The sequence below is a fragment of the Dipodomys merriami genome, unplaced genomic scaffold, assembly GCF_024711535.1.
Source record: "Dipodomys merriami isolate MVZ:Mamm:240054 unplaced genomic scaffold, mDipMer1.0.p SCAF_45, whole genome shotgun sequence".
NCBI classification, from domain to species: Eukaryota; Metazoa; Chordata; class Mammalia; order Rodentia; family Heteromyidae; genus Dipodomys; species Dipodomys merriami.
The window spans coordinates 3,779,429-3,800,514 of NW_027206013.1; the positions used below are offsets into that span (position 1 = coordinate 3,779,429).

The following is a 21,086-nucleotide window of genomic DNA, read 5'->3' on the forward strand; positions in this document are numbered from 1 at the left end:
TTTTTTGTTTTGCCTTTTTCCCCCTCTACTCTGATATCTTCTCCTCCCTTTTTCATTTCATTTTCCTTGTCTTTTTACACTTTATTCCTTAGGCCCCAGAACAGCAAGTGAGATCCAGCTATTCCCCAAACTGGCTCCCACTGGGACTAACCTGGTGTGTTGCTACCCACCTAGGGCTTCTTCCTCATTTGGGTATTCTTCAGAGGACTTCAAGGAAAAGCCTTCAGAAACATAGACAGTAAGTTATTACAGAATGGCATCCTTTCCTTGCTAGGCTACTTGAGAGTCCATGCTGGCTCACACAACATAGCCATATTTTTTTCTCTGGATTTGCAGACCCTCTCTGGGCTCTAAGGTCTTCAATAAGAATGTGCTCTGTAGAAACTTAGAGCGGCTGACATAGTCTTTCAACTTCTCACATCTACTAGTTTATCAACATAAACACTCTCACCTGCAACTGTGTCAGCCTGAAATTCAATTTTGGACATGCACACAACTGACACATCCGAGACCAGAGAGAGACATAAGGCCAGGCTTGAAGCAGCTGCCCACAAGAGGAGAGGAATATTTTCACTGTGTTTTAAACACACGTCTACTGAATACTGAAATGCGGCTAGAGGAATGGGATTCTGAATGTTTAGTTTTACTTATTTAAATTGATTGATGTAGAACAAACACTCTCTCTAGTGGCACTCTGGAGGGCAATGACCTAAGATGAGGAAGACATGTCCTCAAATACACGGTGTTTCCTTGCAGTGTTTTCAGGACTGATCTGATCACTTCCTTTTAAGTACTCCCTGAGCACATGCACAAGGTCTAGGTACTCTATGTACATAAAACAATGGTACATAAAACAATGAAGTCGCCAAGCTCAGCATACTTCCTAGAAGTGATGAGAACAGTGATAAGACAAGGGAGGAAAAGGCTGGTGACTCATGCTTGTAATCCTAGCTATTCAGGAGGCTGAAGATCTGAGGATCCTGGTTCAAAGCCAGCCTAAGAAAGGAAGTCCTTGAAACTCTTATCTCCTATTAATCACCAGAAGACCAGAGTGGAGCTGTGACTAAAGTGGTTAGAATGTTAGCTCTGAGCAAAAGAGCTCAGGAACAGCTCCCAAGCCTTTTCTTTTTTTTTTATTTTTTTTTATTTTTGGGTCCGGTCGTGGGCCCTGAACTCTGGGCCTGGGCGCTGTCCCTCAGCTCTTCAGCTCAAGGCTAGCGCTCTACCACTTGAGCCACAGCGCCACTTCCAGCTTTTTTCATTTTGCTTATGTGGTGCTGAGGAATCGAACCCAGGGCCTCAGGCATGCAAGGCAAGCGCTCTACCACTGAGCCATCTTCCCAGCCCTCCCAAGCCTTTTCAAACCCCAGGACTAACCAAAAAGGGGGTTGGATGAGGAAACCACACTGTTGTCAGAACCCACCCGTGTCCTCCTGACCTTGGATCACAATGTGAGCAGGCATCAGGCTTAGTGCACAAGAGTAGGCAATTTGAGCACAGAACCACGCCATAATGGACTAGCCTAGGAACTTATTCATCACTCACACATGGGAACCCAAACAGGCAACACAGGGCTGAGCCTCAAGGGTGAGAAGCCATGAAGATGATATATGTCTCTAACTTGTAGTGACCAGCCAAGGCCAGGATCCCACTAGGGCGATATAGAAAATATTTAAGACAGGCAATGGCAGTACATTCCTTCAAGTGACCCTCCTGTCTCCATTATAATTCGATTAATTTACTTCTCTCTATAATCATGCTGTAATGATTACTGCATTTTTAACATTAAGAGCATGTGCACTTAGCTGCGTGCCAGTGTTCAGGCCTGTAATCCTAGCTACTCAGGAGACTGAGATATGAGGATTGCATTCAAAGCCAGCCCAAACAGAAAAGTCTGTGAGACTCTTATCTCCAATTAATCACAGAAAAAGCCAGAAGTGGAGTTGTGGCTCAAGTGGTAGAGTGCTAGCCTTGAGCAAAAGAAGCTAAGGGATAGTGCTCAAGCCCTGAGTTCAAGTCCCAAGACCAGCACACACACACACACATACACACACATACACACACACACACACACACAACCCCCCAAAAACCCCACATTCACTGGCAATTAGGGGAACAACACTTTTGAAACATGTGAACACATATAAACTCCCACAGAGGCATACTCGCAATCAAACCACATGAATACACATAGAGCCCTCATTCCGTACACACAACTCCATATCACCCAAATTGAGCATGGCTGCTTGTAAACACTATAGAGATTGTCTAAGTTTCTTTACCTAGAAAATGAATTTCTACAACTGTACTCCCAATTTTCATTCATAGCAGCAAGCTGCAATCAGTGGCTCTGCAAACTCAAGCCACCAAGACCTTTGCATCCTTTTCATCATCTAGACTACTCCTCAGCAAGTTAGGGACCCCACAGTACATACCATCTCCTGACTCTGTGTTGTTCCCCTGTAATTACAGAGAAGGAATCAAAATGAGGATCCAATTATGACATGTTCTGTGTGCATAGGTTTTTTTCACTTGACGACATTAGCAAGGAAGATGCAAAACAGAACACAAGACAAGAAAAGAACAAATCTATTCATAGCAAAAGACACAGGTTCTTCATGGTGTGTGTGTGTGTGTGTGTGTGTGTGTGTGTGTGTGTGTGTCTACTTAATCAATCACAAAATCCTTTACTGTTGTTTTGTTTTTTGGTCTGAGACTAAGACTCAAACTCAGTACCTGATGCTTTTGCTCATTGGCTAGCTCCCTACCAACTGGGCCTTTCCTCCAATCCCACAAAATTATTTCTAAGGAGAAAAAAATGCTAAAGAGAAAGCTTGCTCCCCTACTATTTGTTATCAAATTATAATTGTTTAATGTTGCCTTCAATGGGGTCTCATTTGGTAACAGACTTTCCATTTGATTCCCCTCACTCAGCTAATTATATATATATATATATATATATATATATATATATATATATATATCATTGACAACATGAAAATTCACTATTTTCTATTTAAATTCACTTGCAAGAAGAGATACCAAGCTGGGTGTGGAGACCCATTCCTGTAATCCTAACTACTCAGGAGGCTGAGATCTGAGAATTGCAATTTGAAGCCATAATTGGCAGACAAATTGGCAAGACTCTTATCTCCAATTAACCAGCAAGAAACCAGAAGTGGAATTGTGGCTCTAGTGGTAGTGCACCATCCTTGAGCAAATAGCTAAGGGAGAGTGCAATGTTCTGAATTCAAACCTTTGTACTGGGATGGACAGAGAAACAGAGACAAAGAGCCAGTCTATAACACCTATTTCAGAAGTCAAGGAATCTTACCAGTATCTTCAGGAGTTCCTCCTTAATAGTAGTGTCATCAGAACATGATGACTCAGAAGGACCTACAAGGACACAAAGTGACAGGCAGAAAGCTCATAGTGTTGTTCATGAATTATTCTGAAGCATTAGTTGATTTGGCCATGAGGTAAGAATGCAAGACAAAGGAGAGGAGCAGGCAAGAAATGTCAGCTAAAGACAACCCAACTGCTATAAAATGTTGAGTGTAACAAGAGGACAGTCACTACAATACATTCCATGTATCAATGACAGTGTCTAAAGCCTCCTTCTGTTCAGCTAAATTGCCAAGCTAAATTGGCATTGTCTCTTTCATGATTTTTCCAACATCATATGTTCCATAAGGATCCACATGTGCTGCTATTATAGATACTGTATTATCTAGAGGTGTTAGTGATTGATTTTAAAAACACTATGGCTGGAGGACTGGATCCAACACCAGGAAAAGTTTTCTACTATATTGCTTTGCTCATCCTTTTTTTTTTTTTTTTTGGTGTGGAGCCTAAAATCTGGGCTTGGGCACTGTCCCTTAGCTCTTCAGCTCAAGGCTAGCACTCTACCACTTGAACCACAGCACCACTCCCAGCTCTTTCTGCTTATGTGATGCTGAGGAATTGAGCCCAGGGCCTCATGCATGCAAGGCAAGCACTCTACCACTGAGCAATCTTCCCCACTCTGCTTTGCTCAGCTTTTGTGTGTGTGTGTGTGTGTGTGTGTGTGTGTGTGTGTGTGTGTGTGTGTGTGTGTGTGTGTCTGTGTCTGTGTCTGTGTGTCTGTGTCTCTGTGCACGCGTGCGAGTGCACGTGCATGTGCACAAGCATGTGTGCATGTGCCAGTCCTGGGATTTGATCTCAAGGACTGAGCTCTATTCCTGAGTTTCTTTTGTTCAAGGCTAGTGTTTTACCACTTAAGCCATAGCTCTACTTCTGGCTTTGTTTTGGGTGGTAGTTTATTAGTGATAAGAGTCTCATGGACTTTCCTGCCCAGGCTGGCTTCAAACTGCAATCCTTAGAGCTGAGCCTCTTGAGTAGCTAGCATTATAGGCATGAGCCACCATTGCCCAGCTTGCTCATCTTTTAAATGAAAATAATAAGTAAATATCTGAAACTACTGGGATCCTATCAGTTAGAAATAGGTCCTACATATCATTTAAGAGTTTCCCTCCCTGCTTTCATTTTCCAGGTAACATAAGTGAATCCACATAGTCATGGCTACCCCCATTCACATTTGATCTCCAAACAGTGATACAGATTGTGCTGGACATCACCTGGGGGAAAGTGCTCATACTCTATCCTGACTCACCAGAGATTTGTAATATAGGTGCTAGACACTAGGCTAGCAACCAAGATAAATTTTGAGTTCTTACAGGTTAATCTATATCCAGAAGCAACCTAAAGTCTAGGTATGGTGATGACTTGTCTCATGTTGACTGGTAAATATAGTTCTGTAGCCCAGAGTTTTAACATTAGGACACAAGCCTGCTTTCATATTTTCCTCATTCACTTGCAGGGTCGAGATCTTGGATCATTCTTTTCTATTTCCATCTAAGGTGGGGAATACTAAAGTACTCTTCAGATTTGGAAGTAGTGAAAACTAAAGAATATCTTTATATAAAGAGTATATTGGTGTGGGTTTGTTTTAGAGAAATGGCACACATTACACTATATATGTGGAACATTTTTTCTGGTAAAATACCATATTTGCATACCCATTCACCATCAATACAGAAGGACTCATACATTGGTATCTCCCAACCCTCTTGGATATAAATCCACAAGCCCAAAATGGTTCAGCTGCTTCCTGAGATTGTAGTAGATGGTCTTACTTCTTCATTTGATTGTTTTTTTTGTCACCACATCCCCACTCCTCTTTTCCAGCAGGATCTAAAATCAGGCTGGCTTTCTAAATAAAAACAGGCAAGAAAGTCCAACCTTTCACAGAACTTAGACTTTTTCTCAGCAAGTGAGTGAGTTAAGAATACGTACAATGTTCATTTGCTTCTGAGGTCATCTGTAATTAGAGAAAGAAGGGCACCGTGAGGTCATGTCATGTCATTTCTGATTTCTACAGATGTTTTGTCCATGCTAGTGACATTCAAAAACTGTACAGCACACAGTGCTTTAGACAGTGACCATGAAAGTAAGCTGGGAAGAAAGGCATGAACTTTGCTTGGAAGATTTCTTAAGTTCATTTTTTATTTTTTGGAGGTACTGGTATTTGAATTCAAAATCAAGTACTCTACAACTAAGCCATGTCTCTAAGCCTGTTCTGTCTTGCTCATTGCTCAGGCATGTGCTTGTCATAGCTGGGATTACATGATAAGAATGTGCCAACACACTCAGATGCTTCCATTGAGATGAAATCTCCTAACTTTTCTCCTTGACATGGCCTGGAACCACAATCTTCCCAGTCTAAGCCTCTCAAGTAGTTAGGATTACAGGAGTGAGCCACTGACATGTAGCTTATCAAGCCTGTTGCCTTGGCACATACAAAATTCTTTTCCATGAAGAAAATTAGCCCCTGGTAAAAACACTCTCTTATATATTTTGTAACAGATGCTGTCATATATGAACATTTTTTCTATAAATCCATTTAATTCAGCATCTGTCCCCCCCTCTCTTTTCTCTCTCTCTCTCTTTTTTTGTGCCAGTCCTGGGTGCAGACCCTGAACTTTTGTTCTCAAGATGAGCACAGCTGTCTTGAGCCACAGTTTCACTGTTGGCTTTTGCTAGTTAATCAGAGATAAGAATCTCACAGACTAAAAAAAAAAAAAAAAGAATCTCACAGACTTTCCTACTCAGTCTAGCTTCAAACCATGATCCTCAGATCTCAATCTCCTGAGTAGCTGGGATTATAGGCATAAGCCACCAGTATCAGGCCAATATTTCTCTTTTCTTTAAAAAAATTATCAATATATATTATCTGAACAAAGCAAGAGGCTTCATTGTTATATTTTTATATATGTGTATAATATACTTTCACCATATTTTCACCTCTAATACTTTTTTTCTGTTTTTCTCCTTTAGAACAGTTATATTTTTAATATATATATTTATTATAAAGATACTGTACAAAGGAGTTACAGTTACATGAGTAAGGTAATGAGTACAATTCCTAAAGAGCATTGTTACCCTCTCTTGTTTTTCCCCACCATCCCTTCCCTCCCCACCTCCCCAACTCCTCCTTCTCCCCACCCCAAAGTTATAAAGTTCATTTTCAACACAGTGTGTTGTATGTCTCATTGTTACAATGGGTCAACCTGTATCCTTATTTCAGCATTTTATTATTTCCCTTCCCCTCCCCAAATAGAAAAATGTATATACAAGATGCAGAACACTGGAATCAAATACAGTGATAACAGAGGTTATACCATGGGGGAAGAACATACAAAAGAAACAAAAAAATCACACAGTCCATTGTAAGTACATTGAAAACAACAGTAACAAAGATAAAACCTCTTGTGTACCTATCTTGGGTTCATTTCACTTAGCATCATATTATATGGTCATATGTACATAGCTTTTGACTTTTTTGCTTGTCCTAGACATATACCAGTTATTGAAAATAAGGGAATCCATGTGACCTATGTTTCTTTGGGACTGGCTTACTTTACTTAATATAATTTTTTCCAAGTCTTTCCATTTTCCTAACAAATGGGGTGGTGTCATTCTTTCTGATGGAGTATAGAATTCCTTTGTGTGTGTGTGTGTGTGTGTGTGTGTGTGTGTGTATAGATATATATATCTATATATATCTATCACATTTTCTTGATCCATTCATCTACTGAGGGGCATCTGGGTCAGTTCCACATCTTAGCTATGGTGAATAATGCTGTGGTAAACATAGTTGTGCTGGTAGCTTCAGTATGGTCTTGTTTGTGATCCTTTGGGTAAATGCCCAAAAGTGGGATTGCTGGGTCATAGGGGAGCTCTATGTGGAGTCTTTTGAGGAACCTTCATAGTACTTTCCAAAGTGGCTGAACCACGTTTACACTCTCACCAACAATGCAGTAGGGTTCCCTTTTGGCCTCATCCCCTCCAGCATCTGTTGTTATTAGATTTCTTGATTATTGCCATTCTAACTTGGGTAAGGTGGAATCTCAATGTGGTTTTGATTTGCATTTCTTTCATGGCTAGAGAAGTTGAGCATTTCTTCATGTGTTTATTGGTGATTCTTATTTCCTCTTCAGAGAAGTCTAAGTCTTTAGCCCATTTATTAATCAGGCAGTTGTTTCTTTGAGGGTTTGTTGTTGGGGGATTAAATTTTTTTGAGTTCTAAGTATATTTTAGATGTGAGATCTTTGTCCATTGTATGGCTAGAGAAGATCTACTCCCAATCCATGGGCTTTCTATTGATCCTGCTAGCTATGTCCTTTGCCATGAAGAAGCTATGCAATTTCATGCAATCTCATTTGTCCAACCTTTCTTTGATTTGTTGTGTTTCTGGGTCTCTATTAAGAAAATTCTGGCCTGTGCCAAGGAGCCCAATAGTTTCTCCTGTTCCTTCCTGCAATGTTTTCAGGTTGTCTGCTTTGACTTCAAGGTCTTTGATCCATTTGGAGTTGATTCTGGTGCAGGGTGATATATAAGGATCTAGCTTTAGTTTTCTACAGGTGTTTAACCAATTTTGCCAGCACCATTTACTGAAGAGGCTGTCTTTCTTCCATTCTTTTTTTTTTTTTTTTTTAGCTCCCTTATCAACGATTAGGTGGCTATAGGACTGTTGGTTCATTTCTGGGTTTTCAGTTCTATTCCATTGGTCCTTAGGTTTGTTCTTGTGCCAGTAGCAAGCTGTTTTGGTTACTATGGCTTTGTAGTAGAATTTGAAATTTGATATTAATATTCTCCAGCATGGTTTTTTCTACTAGGGATTGTTTTTGCTATCCGGGGTCTTTTATTGTTCAATGTGAATTTTTGGACTGCTTCTTCTATTTCATTGAAGAATGAGATTGGGATATTGATAGGTATTGCATTGAATTTGAAGATAACCTTTGGCAGTACTGCCGTTTCATGTCAATCCTCCCAATCCAGGAGCATGGGAGGTTTCCCCACTTTGTTAGTTCTGCTTTAATTTCCTTTTTCAGGTTTCTAAAGTTTTCATCATAGAGGTCCTTTATTTATTTAGTTAATTCCTAGATATTTTATTTTTTTGTGGGGCTCTTACAAAAGGAGTTGCTTTCCTGATTTCAGCCATGCTCTTCTTGTTATTGGCATACAGAAAAGCCATTGATTTTTTAAAATTTTTATTGTGATTAAGTGGTTACATAATTTCCCAAATTTCACAGTATTGTGGGATAGTGAAGCTTAGTTAAAGTCACAAACACATTCTAACTTTCATAGGACAAATTGTCTATCATGGTCTATAACATTTATGAGTTCTGGGCTGGGAGGGTGGCTCAGTGGTAGAGTGCTTGCCTTGCATGCATGAGGCCCTGGGATCAATTCCTCAGCACCACATAAGCAAAAAGAAAAAAGCCGGAAGTGGCACTGTGGCTCAAGTGGTAGAGTGCTAGCCTTGAGCTGAAGAGCTGAGGGACAGTGCCCAGGCCCAGAGTTCAGGCCCCACAACCAGACAAAAAAACAAACAAAAATAAAACAAAAAAAATTTATGAGTTCTCTGAGCTTTGCAATACAGTTATTTCTTCCACATTGGGTGATATGTACATTTCTTTTGTTTGTATAGCATCAGCTGTTCCCTCTTTCCCACTTGTTCCCTCCCTCCCATCACTGCCGTTGAGTTGCTTAGTTCATTTTGGTCAGTGTCCAGTGCAGTTGATGGGTCCTGCTGTTGTTTTGCCCTGGTTCCTTCTAGTTCTATGTCGTCCTCTTGGTTTCCCTCCAGTGTCCACATATATGCCATACATGTGATCAGCAGCATGGGGTTATTTAGTAGTGATTCGACCAGATGAGTGGAAGTCCTTTGTTTCTTAAGTCCTGTTAATTTTGTCATATCACCTAAAAGTTTGGATTTAACATGCACTTATCAGGGAGACCATGTGCCATTTGTCTCTTTGCACTTGGCTTACCTCACTCAACATGATTTCTTCTAGCTCCATCCATTTCCCTGCAAATGCCATTATTTTGTTGTTTCTAAGGTTGCATAATATTCCATTGTGTATAGATATCACAATTTTTGGATCCATTCATCTGTGGTGGGACATCTGGGTTGTTTTGATATCCTGGCTATTGTGAACAGTGTTGCAATAAACATGGAGGTGCATGTGTCGTTGTATACTGGTACCTGTTGTTCAGGATAGATGCCTAAAAGTGGTATGACTGGGTCATAAGGGAGGTCAATATTTAGCTTTCTAAAGACCCTCCAGACTGCTTTCCAAAGTGGTTGTATAAGTGTACATTCCCACCAGCAGTGTAATAGGGTTCCTCTTTCTCCGCATCCCCTCCAGCATTTGTCCTTGGCTGACTTGAGGATGTGGGCCATTCTGACTGGGGTAAGGTAGTATCTCAGGGTTGTCTTTATTTGCATTTCCTTCACAACCAGGGATGGTGAACATTTACTCATGTGCTTCTTTGCCATTTCTGTCTCTTCTTCTGAGAAGTCTCTCTTTAGTTCCCTTTGTTAGTTTTGGGAGGGATTCGTTTCTTGAGTTCCATGTATATACTGGATATTAACCCCTTGTCTGATATAGTGCTGGTAAATATTTTTTCCCAATTAGTTGGTTGTCTTTCTAGCTTGATTGCTATAGCTTTAGCTGTGCAGAAACTTTTTATTTTAAGGTAGTCCCATTTGTTGAGTCTCTCTCCAATTTGTTGTGATCCTGGGACTCTGTTCAGGAAGTTCCTGCCTGTGCCTATAAGTTCAAGTGTCTCTCCTACTCTGTCCTGCAGTAGTTTCAGAGATTCAGGTTTGATGTTAAGGTCTTTAAACCATTTTGAGTTGATGTTGGTGCATGATGATAGGCTGGGGTCCACTTTTAGTCTTCTGCATGTGGCTGCCCAGTTTTCCCAGCACCAGTGGTTGAAGAGGCTGTGTTTCTTCCACTGTATGTCTTTGGCTCCTTTGTCAAATATCAGCTGACTGTAGGTATGTGGTTTTATTTCTGGATCTTCTATTCTATTCTATTGGTCTTCAGGTCTGTTTTTGTGCCAATACCATGCTGTCTTTGTTGTTATGGCTCTAGAGTAGAGTTTGAAGTTCGGCATCGAGATCCCTCCCATGTTGTCCTTTTTTCCCTAGAATTGTTTTGGCTATTCTAGTCTTTTGTTGTTCCATATGAATCTTTGGATTGTTTTCTGTATTTCAGAAATGTAAATCATTGGGATTTTAATAGGAATTGCATTGAATTTGTATGTTAATTTTGGCAGTATTGCCATTTTCACTATATTAAGTCTGCCTATCCAAGAGCATGGAAGGTCTTTCCATTTCCTAGTATCTTCTGTAATTTCTTTCTTTAACTTTTTATAGTTTTCATGGAAGTGGTGCTGTGGCTCAAGAGATAGAGCGCTTGCTTTGAGCTGAGGAGCGCAGAGACAGCATTCAGGCCCAGAGTTCAAGCCTCACAACCGACTAAAAAGCAAAAAAAAACAAAAAAAAACTTTTTATAGTTTTCATTAAATAGTTCCTTTACATCTATGGTTAATTCCTAAATATTTTTTGGGAAGTTATTGTGAATGGTGTAGCTTCCTTTATTTCCCTCTCTGCTTGTATATTGTCAGTGTACAGGAAGGCAACTGATTTTTGTGGGTTTATTTTGTATTCTGCTACTTTGCCGAAGTGATTTATAATTTCTAAGAGTTTGGGGATGGAGTTTTTGCGATCATGAAGATATATAGTATCATGTCATCTGCAAAAAGGGATAGTTTAACTTCTTTCCCTATGTGGATCCCTTTAATGTCTTTTTTCTTGCCTTATTGCCCTGGCTAAGGGTTCCAGGACTATATTGAAGAGGAGTGGAGACAGTGGGCATCCTTGCCTTGTTCCTGATTTTAGAAGAATTCCCCATTAATTATAATATTGAAAGCCATTGATTTTTTAGGGTTAATTTTATACTCTGCCATTTTGCCAAAGTTTTGGATCAGCTCAAGTAACTTGGGAGTGGAGTCCAGGCGGTTCTTTAAATACAAGATCATGCCATTTGCAAAGAGGGAGAGTTTTACTTCATCTTTTCCTATTTGGATCCCCTTTATATTTGCATCTTGTCTTATTGTTATAGTTGGGCATTCTAATACTAAATTGAAGAGAAGTGGAGAGTGGACATCCTTGTCTTGCTCCTGAATTTAGAGGAAAAATGACTTTCGCTTTTCACCATTAAGTATAATGCTGGCTGTAGGTTTGTCATACAGCCATTATTATATTGAGGAATGTTCCATGGATTTCTAGTTTTTCCAGAGCTTTCATCATAAAGGGGTGTTGGATCTTGTCTAATGTTTTTTCTGCATCAATTGAAATAATCATGTGGTTCTTATCCTTGCTCTTGTTGATGTGATGAATTATATGATTGATTTTTATATATTGAACCAGCTTTGTATTCCTAAAATAAATCCTGTTTGATCATGGTGTATGATCTTTTTTATGAGTTGTTGAAGTCAATTGGCCAAAATTTTGTTGAGAAGTTTTGCATAGATGTTCATCAAAGAAATGGGTCTATACCTCTCTTTCTTTGATGAATCCCTGCCTGGTTTTAAGTTGAGGGTTATGATGGCTTCATAGAATGAGTTTGGTAGTAAACTTTCACTTTCAATTTCATTGAAGAGTGGGAGGAGGATTGGTGTGAGTTCTACTTTGAAGGCCTTGTAGAATTCAGATGTAAATCCATCCTATCCTGGGCTTTTCTTGGGTGGGAGATCTCTTACTGCTATTTCTATTTTGATGCTTGATATGGGTCTGTTAACTTGGTTGAAATCATCTTGGTTTAGTTTGGGCATGTCAATATTTGCTAGAAATTTATCCATTTCTTCCATGTTCTCAAACTTATTAGTATAAAGGTTTGAGAAGTATTCCTTTATAATGTTCTGAATCTTGGTTGTTTCCGTGGTGATGTTTCCATTCTCATCTCTGAGTTTGTTTATTTGGGTATGTACTCTTCTTTTTCAGATAAGATTTGCCAAGGGTCTGTCAATTTAGTCAATTTTTTCAAACAAGCAACTCTTTTTTTTGTTGATTCTATGATTCTTTTGGACTCTAATTCATTTAATTCTGATTTAATTTTAATTTTAATTTCTGTCTATTGGATTGTTGTTTGTTGCTCTTTTTCAAGGAGCTTCAGGTGCCTCATTAAACTGTGGATTTCAGATCTCTCCAATTTGTTGATGTAGGAACTCAGAGATATAAACTTGCCTGTGTCCCAGAGGAGCTGGTAATCTGTGTGTTCATTTTTGATAAATATCATGAATATTTGGATTTCCTTTCTAATCTGTTCTATTACTCACTGGTGGTTCAAGAGTGTGTTGTTCAGCCTCATTTATTACAGGATTTTCTTTGGTGGCTTTTGGTCTTGAATTCTAATTTTATTCCTTTGTGGTCTGAGAGACTGCAGGGCGTAATTTCAATGTTTCTGAATTTGGACAAATTGGCATTGTGACCTAGAATATGGTCTATTTTGGAGAATGTTCCATGTGCTGCTGAGAAGAACATGTATTCTGATGCTGCTGGGTGAAATATTCAGTAGATGTCTGTTAAGTCTAGTTGATCTATGCAGTTGTTTAGATCCAAAGTTTCTCTGTTGCATTTTTGCTATCCAGTGGCAACAGTGGTATGTTAAAGTATCCAACAATTAATGTCTTTGGATTTATGTGAGATTTTGGGGAAAGTAGTAAAATAGTGTTTCTTGTATAAATTTGGGTGTTCCGTTATTTAATTCTTTTTCTTATAATTAATGATTTTGTAACTCAAGTATCAATTTATAATAGACTTGTAATTTATATTCTCCAAATGGAAATTGTAGAAGTCCTTTGTAATCTACAGGTTCAGATTTTTTAAAATATCTAAATGGGACTGAAAAGCAACAAAACCTAGAAACCACATTTCTATCTCACATAAGGAAACCAACCTTACCTTGGAAATAGGTTGGGCCTTATTCATTGACTTGTCTCTTGGAAGCTCCTCTACCAGGACTTCAGGTAGACCTAGAAGAACACAGGATATATTTTGGTACATTGATGTGACTTAACAATTATTCATGGAACTTTCTAAGTTTGGAAACAGGGCTAGAACTGATAGAAGCATTTGATTAGCAAACCTGGGATGAATTGCTACTGAAATAGTGTGCTTAGAAGATGAAGGGGAAAAAATGTGTGGAACAGGAAGAGAATGAAAACAGAGTCTTGACTTTCTAGTTTTAGGTAACTTAACTAATGTGATATTATGAGAATACAAATGGGTTCATGATGCATTTTACAATCCAATGACAGTGTCTTCTTGCTCTTCCTGCCTATATCAAAAGCACAAGCAGCTCCCAAAAAGTCTCCTTCCATGTTTTAAAATCATTTGGCTACCATAGTTCTGCCTCTATTCTATTTATCTTATCTTCTGTTTGATTTAGAAAAGTTGGTTATGCTGACACATACATAGTAGTAATCACTTAAATAAGTAAGTATGCACTTTAGGAGAATTAATGCTTGAAATTTTCATATCATCAGCAACTTATAAAGAAGGCTTTTATTTTGGTTGACCATGGTGCTTGAACTAATGGTCTGGGCTCTGTCCCCAAGCTTTTCTGCTCAAGGCTAGTGTTCTACCACTTTGAACCACAGCACTGCTTCTGGTTTTCTGGTGGTTAATTAAAGATGAGTGTTATGGACTTTTTTTCCTGGGCTGGCTTTGAACCGCAGTCCTCAGATCTCAGCCTCCTGAGTAGCTAGGATTATAGGAATAAGCCACCAGTGCCTGGCTTAAAGAAGGCTACACAGGGGCTAGGAAGATGGCTCAGTGGTAGAGCGCTTGCCTTGCATGCCTCTGAGGCCCTGGGTTCGATTCCTCAGCACCACATAAGCAGAAAAAAAAAGCCAGAAGTGGCACTGTGGCTCAAGTGGTAGAGCGCTAGCCTTGAGCTGAAAAGCTGAGGGACAGCGCCCAGGCCCAGAGTTCAGGCCCCATGACCAGACCCCCCCCCAAAAAAAGAGAAGGCTACACAGCAATCCATGATTGACTTGAAATTTTACTGGAGTAATTACATAAAAGACTGTATTAAAGCCTCTATCTCTGAAGGGAAGAAATCAGATTATCTCTACTCACAGGGAGCATATTACTACATATGAAATTTCCCTAAAATCCTTAGGAACACAATCAGGTCCAGTGAATAAATTCTATAAATTTGAGAAGCTAAAATTATTTTGTCTGTATACATGAGCACAGACCAATGGAAAAAGAAATTCCATTTATAACAATGTACACTATGGCTCAGACCTTATAATTGCCTCAAAGGCTGTGTTTTACAAGCTTGACCCATCAGAATAATCAGTCTCTTTTAGCAGCTGCTGGGACTTTTAAGAGATGGGCCCTACTGGAAAGAAATTGGACACTAGGAATGTGGACTTAGTGAGGATATTGGGACACTGATCCTGTTCTCAACTTTTACTTCCTGGCTGCCATGTGATGAGCAGTTTCCTCCCTATTGTGATATGTGGCCAAAAGCCACCTTGCTGAAAAAATAGACTTAAACCCTGAACCTGTAAGGCAAAAACAAAAAGCAGAAAATTTCCTTCCTTTTAACTTATTTTTCTTAAGTTATTTTGCCACAGAGATAGAAAGCTGAATAATAAAAATGTATATAGCATGCTAAAGACAAACGGAAAATTACCCTGAAGAACAGACCTTTTTTTTTTTGGTCAGTCATGGGGCTTGAACTTTGGGTGCTGTCCCTCAGCTCTTCAGCTCAAGGCAAGTGCTCTACCACTTGAGCCACAGCACTACTTTCAGCCAGAAGAGACTTATATGTGACACAGAATACAGAATATTTAGATGGAGAAAGGAAAAGAATAATAAATAAAGCCAGGTGCTAGTGTCTCACACCTGTAATCCTAGCTACTCAGGAGGCAGAGATCTGAGGATTGTGGTTTAAAACCAGCTCAGCCAGTAAAGTCTGTGAGACTTATCTCAAATAAACCCCCAGAAAACCAGAAGTGGTAGAGTACTAATCTTCAGATGAAGAGCTCAGGGACAGTGCCCAGGACCAGAGTTCAAGCCCCACAACCAACAAGAAAGAAAGAAAGGAAGGAAGAAAGGAAGGAAGGAAGGAAGGAAGGAAGGAAGGAAGGAAGGAAGGAAGGAAGGAAGGGAGGGAGGAAGGAAGAAAGAAAGATTAATGTGTTGAAGCAATGGATGGTGTGAAGTAAATTATCCAAGCAGGAATCATAAGGAGGTTGCAGACATCATAAATAAGGAATGTCTCAAAGGGTTTCTTCAGTAAGCTATACCTAGATAAGAAAGAAAAAGTGAGCATAAATATATCAACGGGAATTATCAAATTGCAATGCAAAATAAAAGAATGGGAAAAGAATATCTAAATATTGTTGGACAGCAGCAAAGATAAACAATGGAAATAGAAGGAAGAAGAAAAGGAGGACAAACACACAAGAAGAAAAGCACAACAGTATCATTTTAGTAATAACAGCTAAGAATTTTACAGTTTCAATAACTCAACATAAGTCATAAATCTAAGAAGTTCAGAGAACATCAAGTAGGTTAAATACTAAAAATGAACAATCAGAATTCTACACATTGCCTTATCTTATTCAGACCACAGGAAACAAGTGAATGAACAATTTAAACAAATAAAGAAAAACATACTGACCTATGGAGATGAAGGGATAGAATTTTTTCAGACTTCTCATCAGAAGTGATATTACCATGAAGAAAATTTTACTAACATTTTTAGTATTGATTTAAAAAGAAAGTATCCACCTAAAATTCTTTGTCTAGTGAAATTGCTCCAAAAAGAAGGAAAAAACTTTTCAAACAAGCTACTAATAAGTAAATGTGTCACTAGCAGAATTGCATTGTCACAAAATTTAAAAGAAATTCTTTAGAGAGAAGGCATAGACATAATTGGGACATTTGTTATCAATTTTCTTGTTTTTTGTTTTCTGGTATTGGGCTTTGAACTCTCAGCCTCATGCTTACTCAGATGTTACTCTACCTCTTGACCCATGTGAGCTGTGCATCCAGCCTAGCTTTTTGCTGGTTATTTTGGAGGTGAAGTCTCATGGACTTTTCTTTCCATACTGGCTTCAAGCTGTGATCTTATGGATCTTAGCCTCCTGGGTAGCTAGGATTACAATTGTGAGGCACTGATGTATGGTGGGATTTACATTTTTTTTGTCAGTCCTAGGGCTTGAAATCAGGGGCCTGGGCACTGTCCCTGAGCTTCTTTTGCTTAAGGCTAGCACTCTCTCACTTGAGCCATGGCTCCATTTTTGGCTTTTTCTGTGTATATGGTACTGAAGAATTGAACCTAGGGCTTCATGCTAGGCAAGCACTCTAAGCTATTTTCCAGTCGATGGATCTACATTTTTTAAAAAGAAAAAGACTATCACTAGAACGTGAATAAACAAAGGACATATGATTATCTTTTCTTTTTCTTAAGTGTTCTAATAATACCAAAAAGTTTAAAATAATAACAACAGTAAATTAGGTAATGGAAATAGAAAGCAAGGTGATGTGCATAACAGCAATATGCAAGAATTTGAAGGGAGAAAACTAAAGTTCTCTGTACTATCTATGTAGGCATAAATGAAGTCAGAGTAAACCACTTAAGCATGTAAAAAATACAAGTGAAGGGTTGGGAAGGTGGCTCAGTGGTAGAGTGCTTGCCTTGCATGCCTGAGGCCCTGGGTTCGATTCCTCAGCACCACATAAGCAAAAAGAAAAAAGCCGGAAGTGGCACTTTGGCTCAAGTGGTAGAGCGCTAGCCTTGAGCTGAAGAGCTGAGGGACAGCACCCAGGCCCAGAGTTCAGGCCCCACGACTGGACACACACACAAAAGAATACAAGTGAAATATAATTGTTATTTTAAAACAAGAAAAAAATGGAGTCATACAATATGCTCTATCAGAACTAGAGAAGAGAGCTGGGTGTGGTGGTTCACGCCTAAATCCTAGCTACTTGGGAGCTGAGATCTGAAGACTGTAGTCTAAACCAGCCTGGGCAGGAAAGTCCATGAAACTCTTATTTCCAATTAACCAGCAAAAAATTAGAAGTGGAGCTGGGGTTCAAGTGGTAGGTAGAATGCTAGCCTTGAGCAAAAAAGCCCAGGGATAGCATCCAGGTCCTGGGTTCAAGCCCTAGAAGCAGCATCAAAACAAACAAACAAGCCGGGTGCTGGTGGCTCATGCCTGTAATCCTAGCTACTCAGGAGGCTGAGATCTGAGGATCACAGTTCAAAGCTAGCTCATGCAGGAAAGTCTGTGAGACTCTTATCTCCAATAAACCACTAGAACACTGGAAGTGGCACTGTGGCTCAAGCGGTAAAGCAATCGCCTTGAGCTGAAGAGCCGAGGGACAGTGCCCAGGCCCAGAGGTCAAGCCGCATGACCAACAACAATAACAACAAAACAACAAACTAACAAACAACAAACTAGAGATGAGAGTGGCACCACTGACTCACACCTATCTTCTTAGCTGTTCAGGAGGCTGAGAGCTGAGGATTATGGTTTAAAATTAGACAGGGCATGAATGCCAGTGAGACTTAGCTCAAAAGTCAAAAGTGGAGCTGTGCTTCATGTGGTAGAGCACTTGTCTTGAACACAAAAGCTCAGGGACAGTGCCCATGTCTGAGTTCAAGCAAGAGGGGGTAGATTGAAAAAGATGATTTTTTTTAATGGTACCAAATAGACAACAAATAGATATCAGTTCACATGTGCTGATAATAACTTTAATTGTGAATGATATATGTGCAATAATAATATTATAAAGTGACTTCTTTAATTTTGAAAAAAGAAGGCCAGGCACAAGCACCTTATGTCTATAATCCTAACTACTCAGGAGGCTGTGATCTGAGAATTGCAGTTTGAAGAACATTAACTTGGGTGCACACAGCCCATAGCCAGGCAGGCCTAGCCTGAGGCACAATGAGGAAGCTTAGAAATCAAGAAACAATCAGCAATCAGGGAGTTTTGGAACACACAGCAAGTGTCCAAAGGCACACTATCTCCAGAAGTGGAAATTGAGGGGTAGTGGTATTGACTCAGGCTCAGCTGTTGGTGGTTACACTCTGTCCTGTAAGGGTGGTTTCACTGCCCAAAGGACATTTCAGGAAATAAAGGTCTTGTCTCCACTGAAGACCTCAGATTGCAGGAGTTGCTGGTATGATTAATGTATGTTAGCTTCTTGCAAGCAGCCTGATACAAGCAAGCCTAGAGAATGAGCCATATCCCAGGACTTAGAAAGCAAAGAACCATTAGGACACAGCTACAAGAAGTGAATATGAAAAGGAAAGGAATTAGATACAGGAAAGTAGAAAACTCCAAACAGCAACAGGAACTAAGGGAGTGAAGGGCTGGGGCAGAGGTGGGGGCAGTGACCATGCTCTTCCTGGATAGAGCAAAACCCAGTGCCTGAGAACCACTATAGAAACAGCACCAGTCTCATGCTGGCAGGGTACTCTACATCTAGAAGCTATCTAGTGGCTCTGGATGACAAACTGCTGGGAGGGGTCTGAGAGAACTGAGATCTGTAGGCAGAGCACCTGAGCCCCTCATTTCTCAAACACCACTCAGAACTCAGAGTCTTACTTTTTTTCCCTCCCACTGTCAGGTACATTAAGGGGACACCCATAGGTAGACACTTTGCTGCCCCAAAAACACAAACAGGGGACCTATGTAGCAAGTGGGAGTTTGACTAGTACAGTACACAAAAGGAAGGGATGCTGCTAACGTGGAAACAGCACTGAAGTAGACAACTGACCCTTGATCAGGTCAGCTCTCAAAACATAGAGAGCAACAACACAAATCCAAGGAATTACAAAAGACACTAACTAGATATCATCTCACTATCTGAGTGATAGTAGGAGGCCAGGCCTGGTTCTCTAGGCTCATGCCAGAAAGTTTGGCTACTGTTATATCTATCCCTGGTCCAGTAAGGAGAAACTACACTCCAACTCTCTCACTATATGATTCTACCTGAGGATTTTGAATGCTTTAAATGAAAGACTACAGGTAATTAAGATGTCCAATCAGCAAATTGGCTTCAAAATGCATAAACCTTGATGTGAAACCCAAGATATATGAAAAAAAACCCAAAGCAGAATGGCATCTCTAGAGCTTGAGAACCTCACAGTAGTAGATGCTAACGATAGTGAAGAGAAAGAAAGCCCCCAAAACTCAGAAGTATAATTATAAGAATGAACAACAAAATGAAAGATAACATATACTAAAAAGCTAAATGAACTAAAACAGAATACAATAAATAGATGAATGAAGAAAAACAATGCAGGCTATGAAAGAAGACTTCAACAGAGATATAGAAATCCTGAAAAAGAATTAAGCTAAATTCTAAAAATAAAAATAAAAACAAAACCTCTGTGGAAAATGTCTCCTGAAGAGTAGATCAAATTGATGACAAAATATTAGGGTCAATGGCAACGTATTAGAATAGTCAGATGAAGAAAGAAAGAAAGAAAGAAAAAGAAAGAAAGAAGGAAAAAGAAAGAAAGAAAGACAGAAAAAGAAAGAAAGAAAGAAAGGAAGGAAGGAAGGAAGGAAGGAGTGGAACATATAAGACCTATGACACAACATTAAGAGACCAAACCTAAAAACCATAGGCAAAGAAGGAGAAGAGGTGCAAGTGAAAAGGGTAGAAAACATATTCAATAAAGTAATAAGACAATAATCTAAAATCTTGAAGGGGGAAAAACTGAATTAGTCATATACACAAGATTTTTAAAGCACTCAACACACAAGAATGGAAAATAACCACCCAAAGACACATTACAGTTAAAAGTGTGCAGAACAAGGGAAGAATACTGAACAATAAGAGAGAAACACTACTCAGGTAGAATGGCAAACCCATCACAATACCAGCAGATTTCTCAACAGAAACCTTAAGAGCAAGGACAGAATGGAATAATGCATTTCAAGCCTGAAAGTAAGCAAATCCAATATCAGATTACTCTGCCCAGTAAATTATTATTTGTAACTAAAATTCAAAAAGATGTCATACCATAATTAGCAAAACTTAAAGCAATTTATGATCACTTCAGAAGATACTATTTTTGTCAGTCATGGGGCTTAAACTCTGGGCCTGAGCACTATCCCTTCAGCTAAATGCAAGAGCTCTACTAATTGAGCCACAGCACCATTTCCTATCTACTGCTGCTTAATTGGAGATAAGCATCTCATGGACTTTCCTTGCCCTGACTGGCTTTCAACCATGAAGAACAAGATAAAGGTAAAAGCAGAGGTGAAAATAAATTGCACCAGATGAGTAGATAAGCAAATGAGAACAGGAAAGAAACAACTTTAAAAGGCAAGCATTACTATATACCTTTCAAGAATAACATTGAATGTAAATGTGTTTTTCAACCAAAAGACATAGAATGATAAAAATGGATTACAACACAGAACTTGACCATTTGCTGTCTATAAGAAATTCATCTTACTTAAAAAACATAACAATGACTTACAGTAACAATGAAATAGTAGAAAAAGATGTACCGAGCAAGTGGATCCTCAAAACAAGCAGAAGTAGCTGTACCTTCATCTGATAATATAGAGTACAAACCAAAATTAGTTAAAAGAGATTAAAGTCTCTTCATATTAATAAAGAGAATAATTCATCAGGAAGA

At 39.3% G+C, this 21,086-nt stretch overlaps 1 protein-coding gene across 3 annotated transcripts in view; it reads right to left on the bottom strand.

The window, feature by feature from the left end:
- LOC138808326 (uncharacterized) overlaps window positions 1–21,086 on the bottom strand; it is a 47,142-nt gene that overhangs the window by 16,106 nt on the left and 9,950 nt on the right. For all 3 annotated transcript variants that reach the window (XM_069994399.1, XM_069994398.1, XM_069994400.1), the window contains exons 3-7: window positions 13,361–13,431; window positions 5,335–5,359; window positions 3,335–3,396; window positions 2,436–2,460; window positions 171–221 (exon numbers count right to left, since the gene is read on the bottom strand). In XM_069994399.1, coding sequence (XP_069850500.1) covers window positions 171–221; window positions 2,436–2,460; window positions 3,335–3,396; window positions 5,335–5,359; window positions 13,361–13,431 — 234 coding nt within the window. The remainder of the gene's footprint in view (window positions 1–170; window positions 222–2,435; window positions 2,461–3,334; window positions 3,397–5,334; window positions 5,360–13,360; window positions 13,432–21,086) is intronic.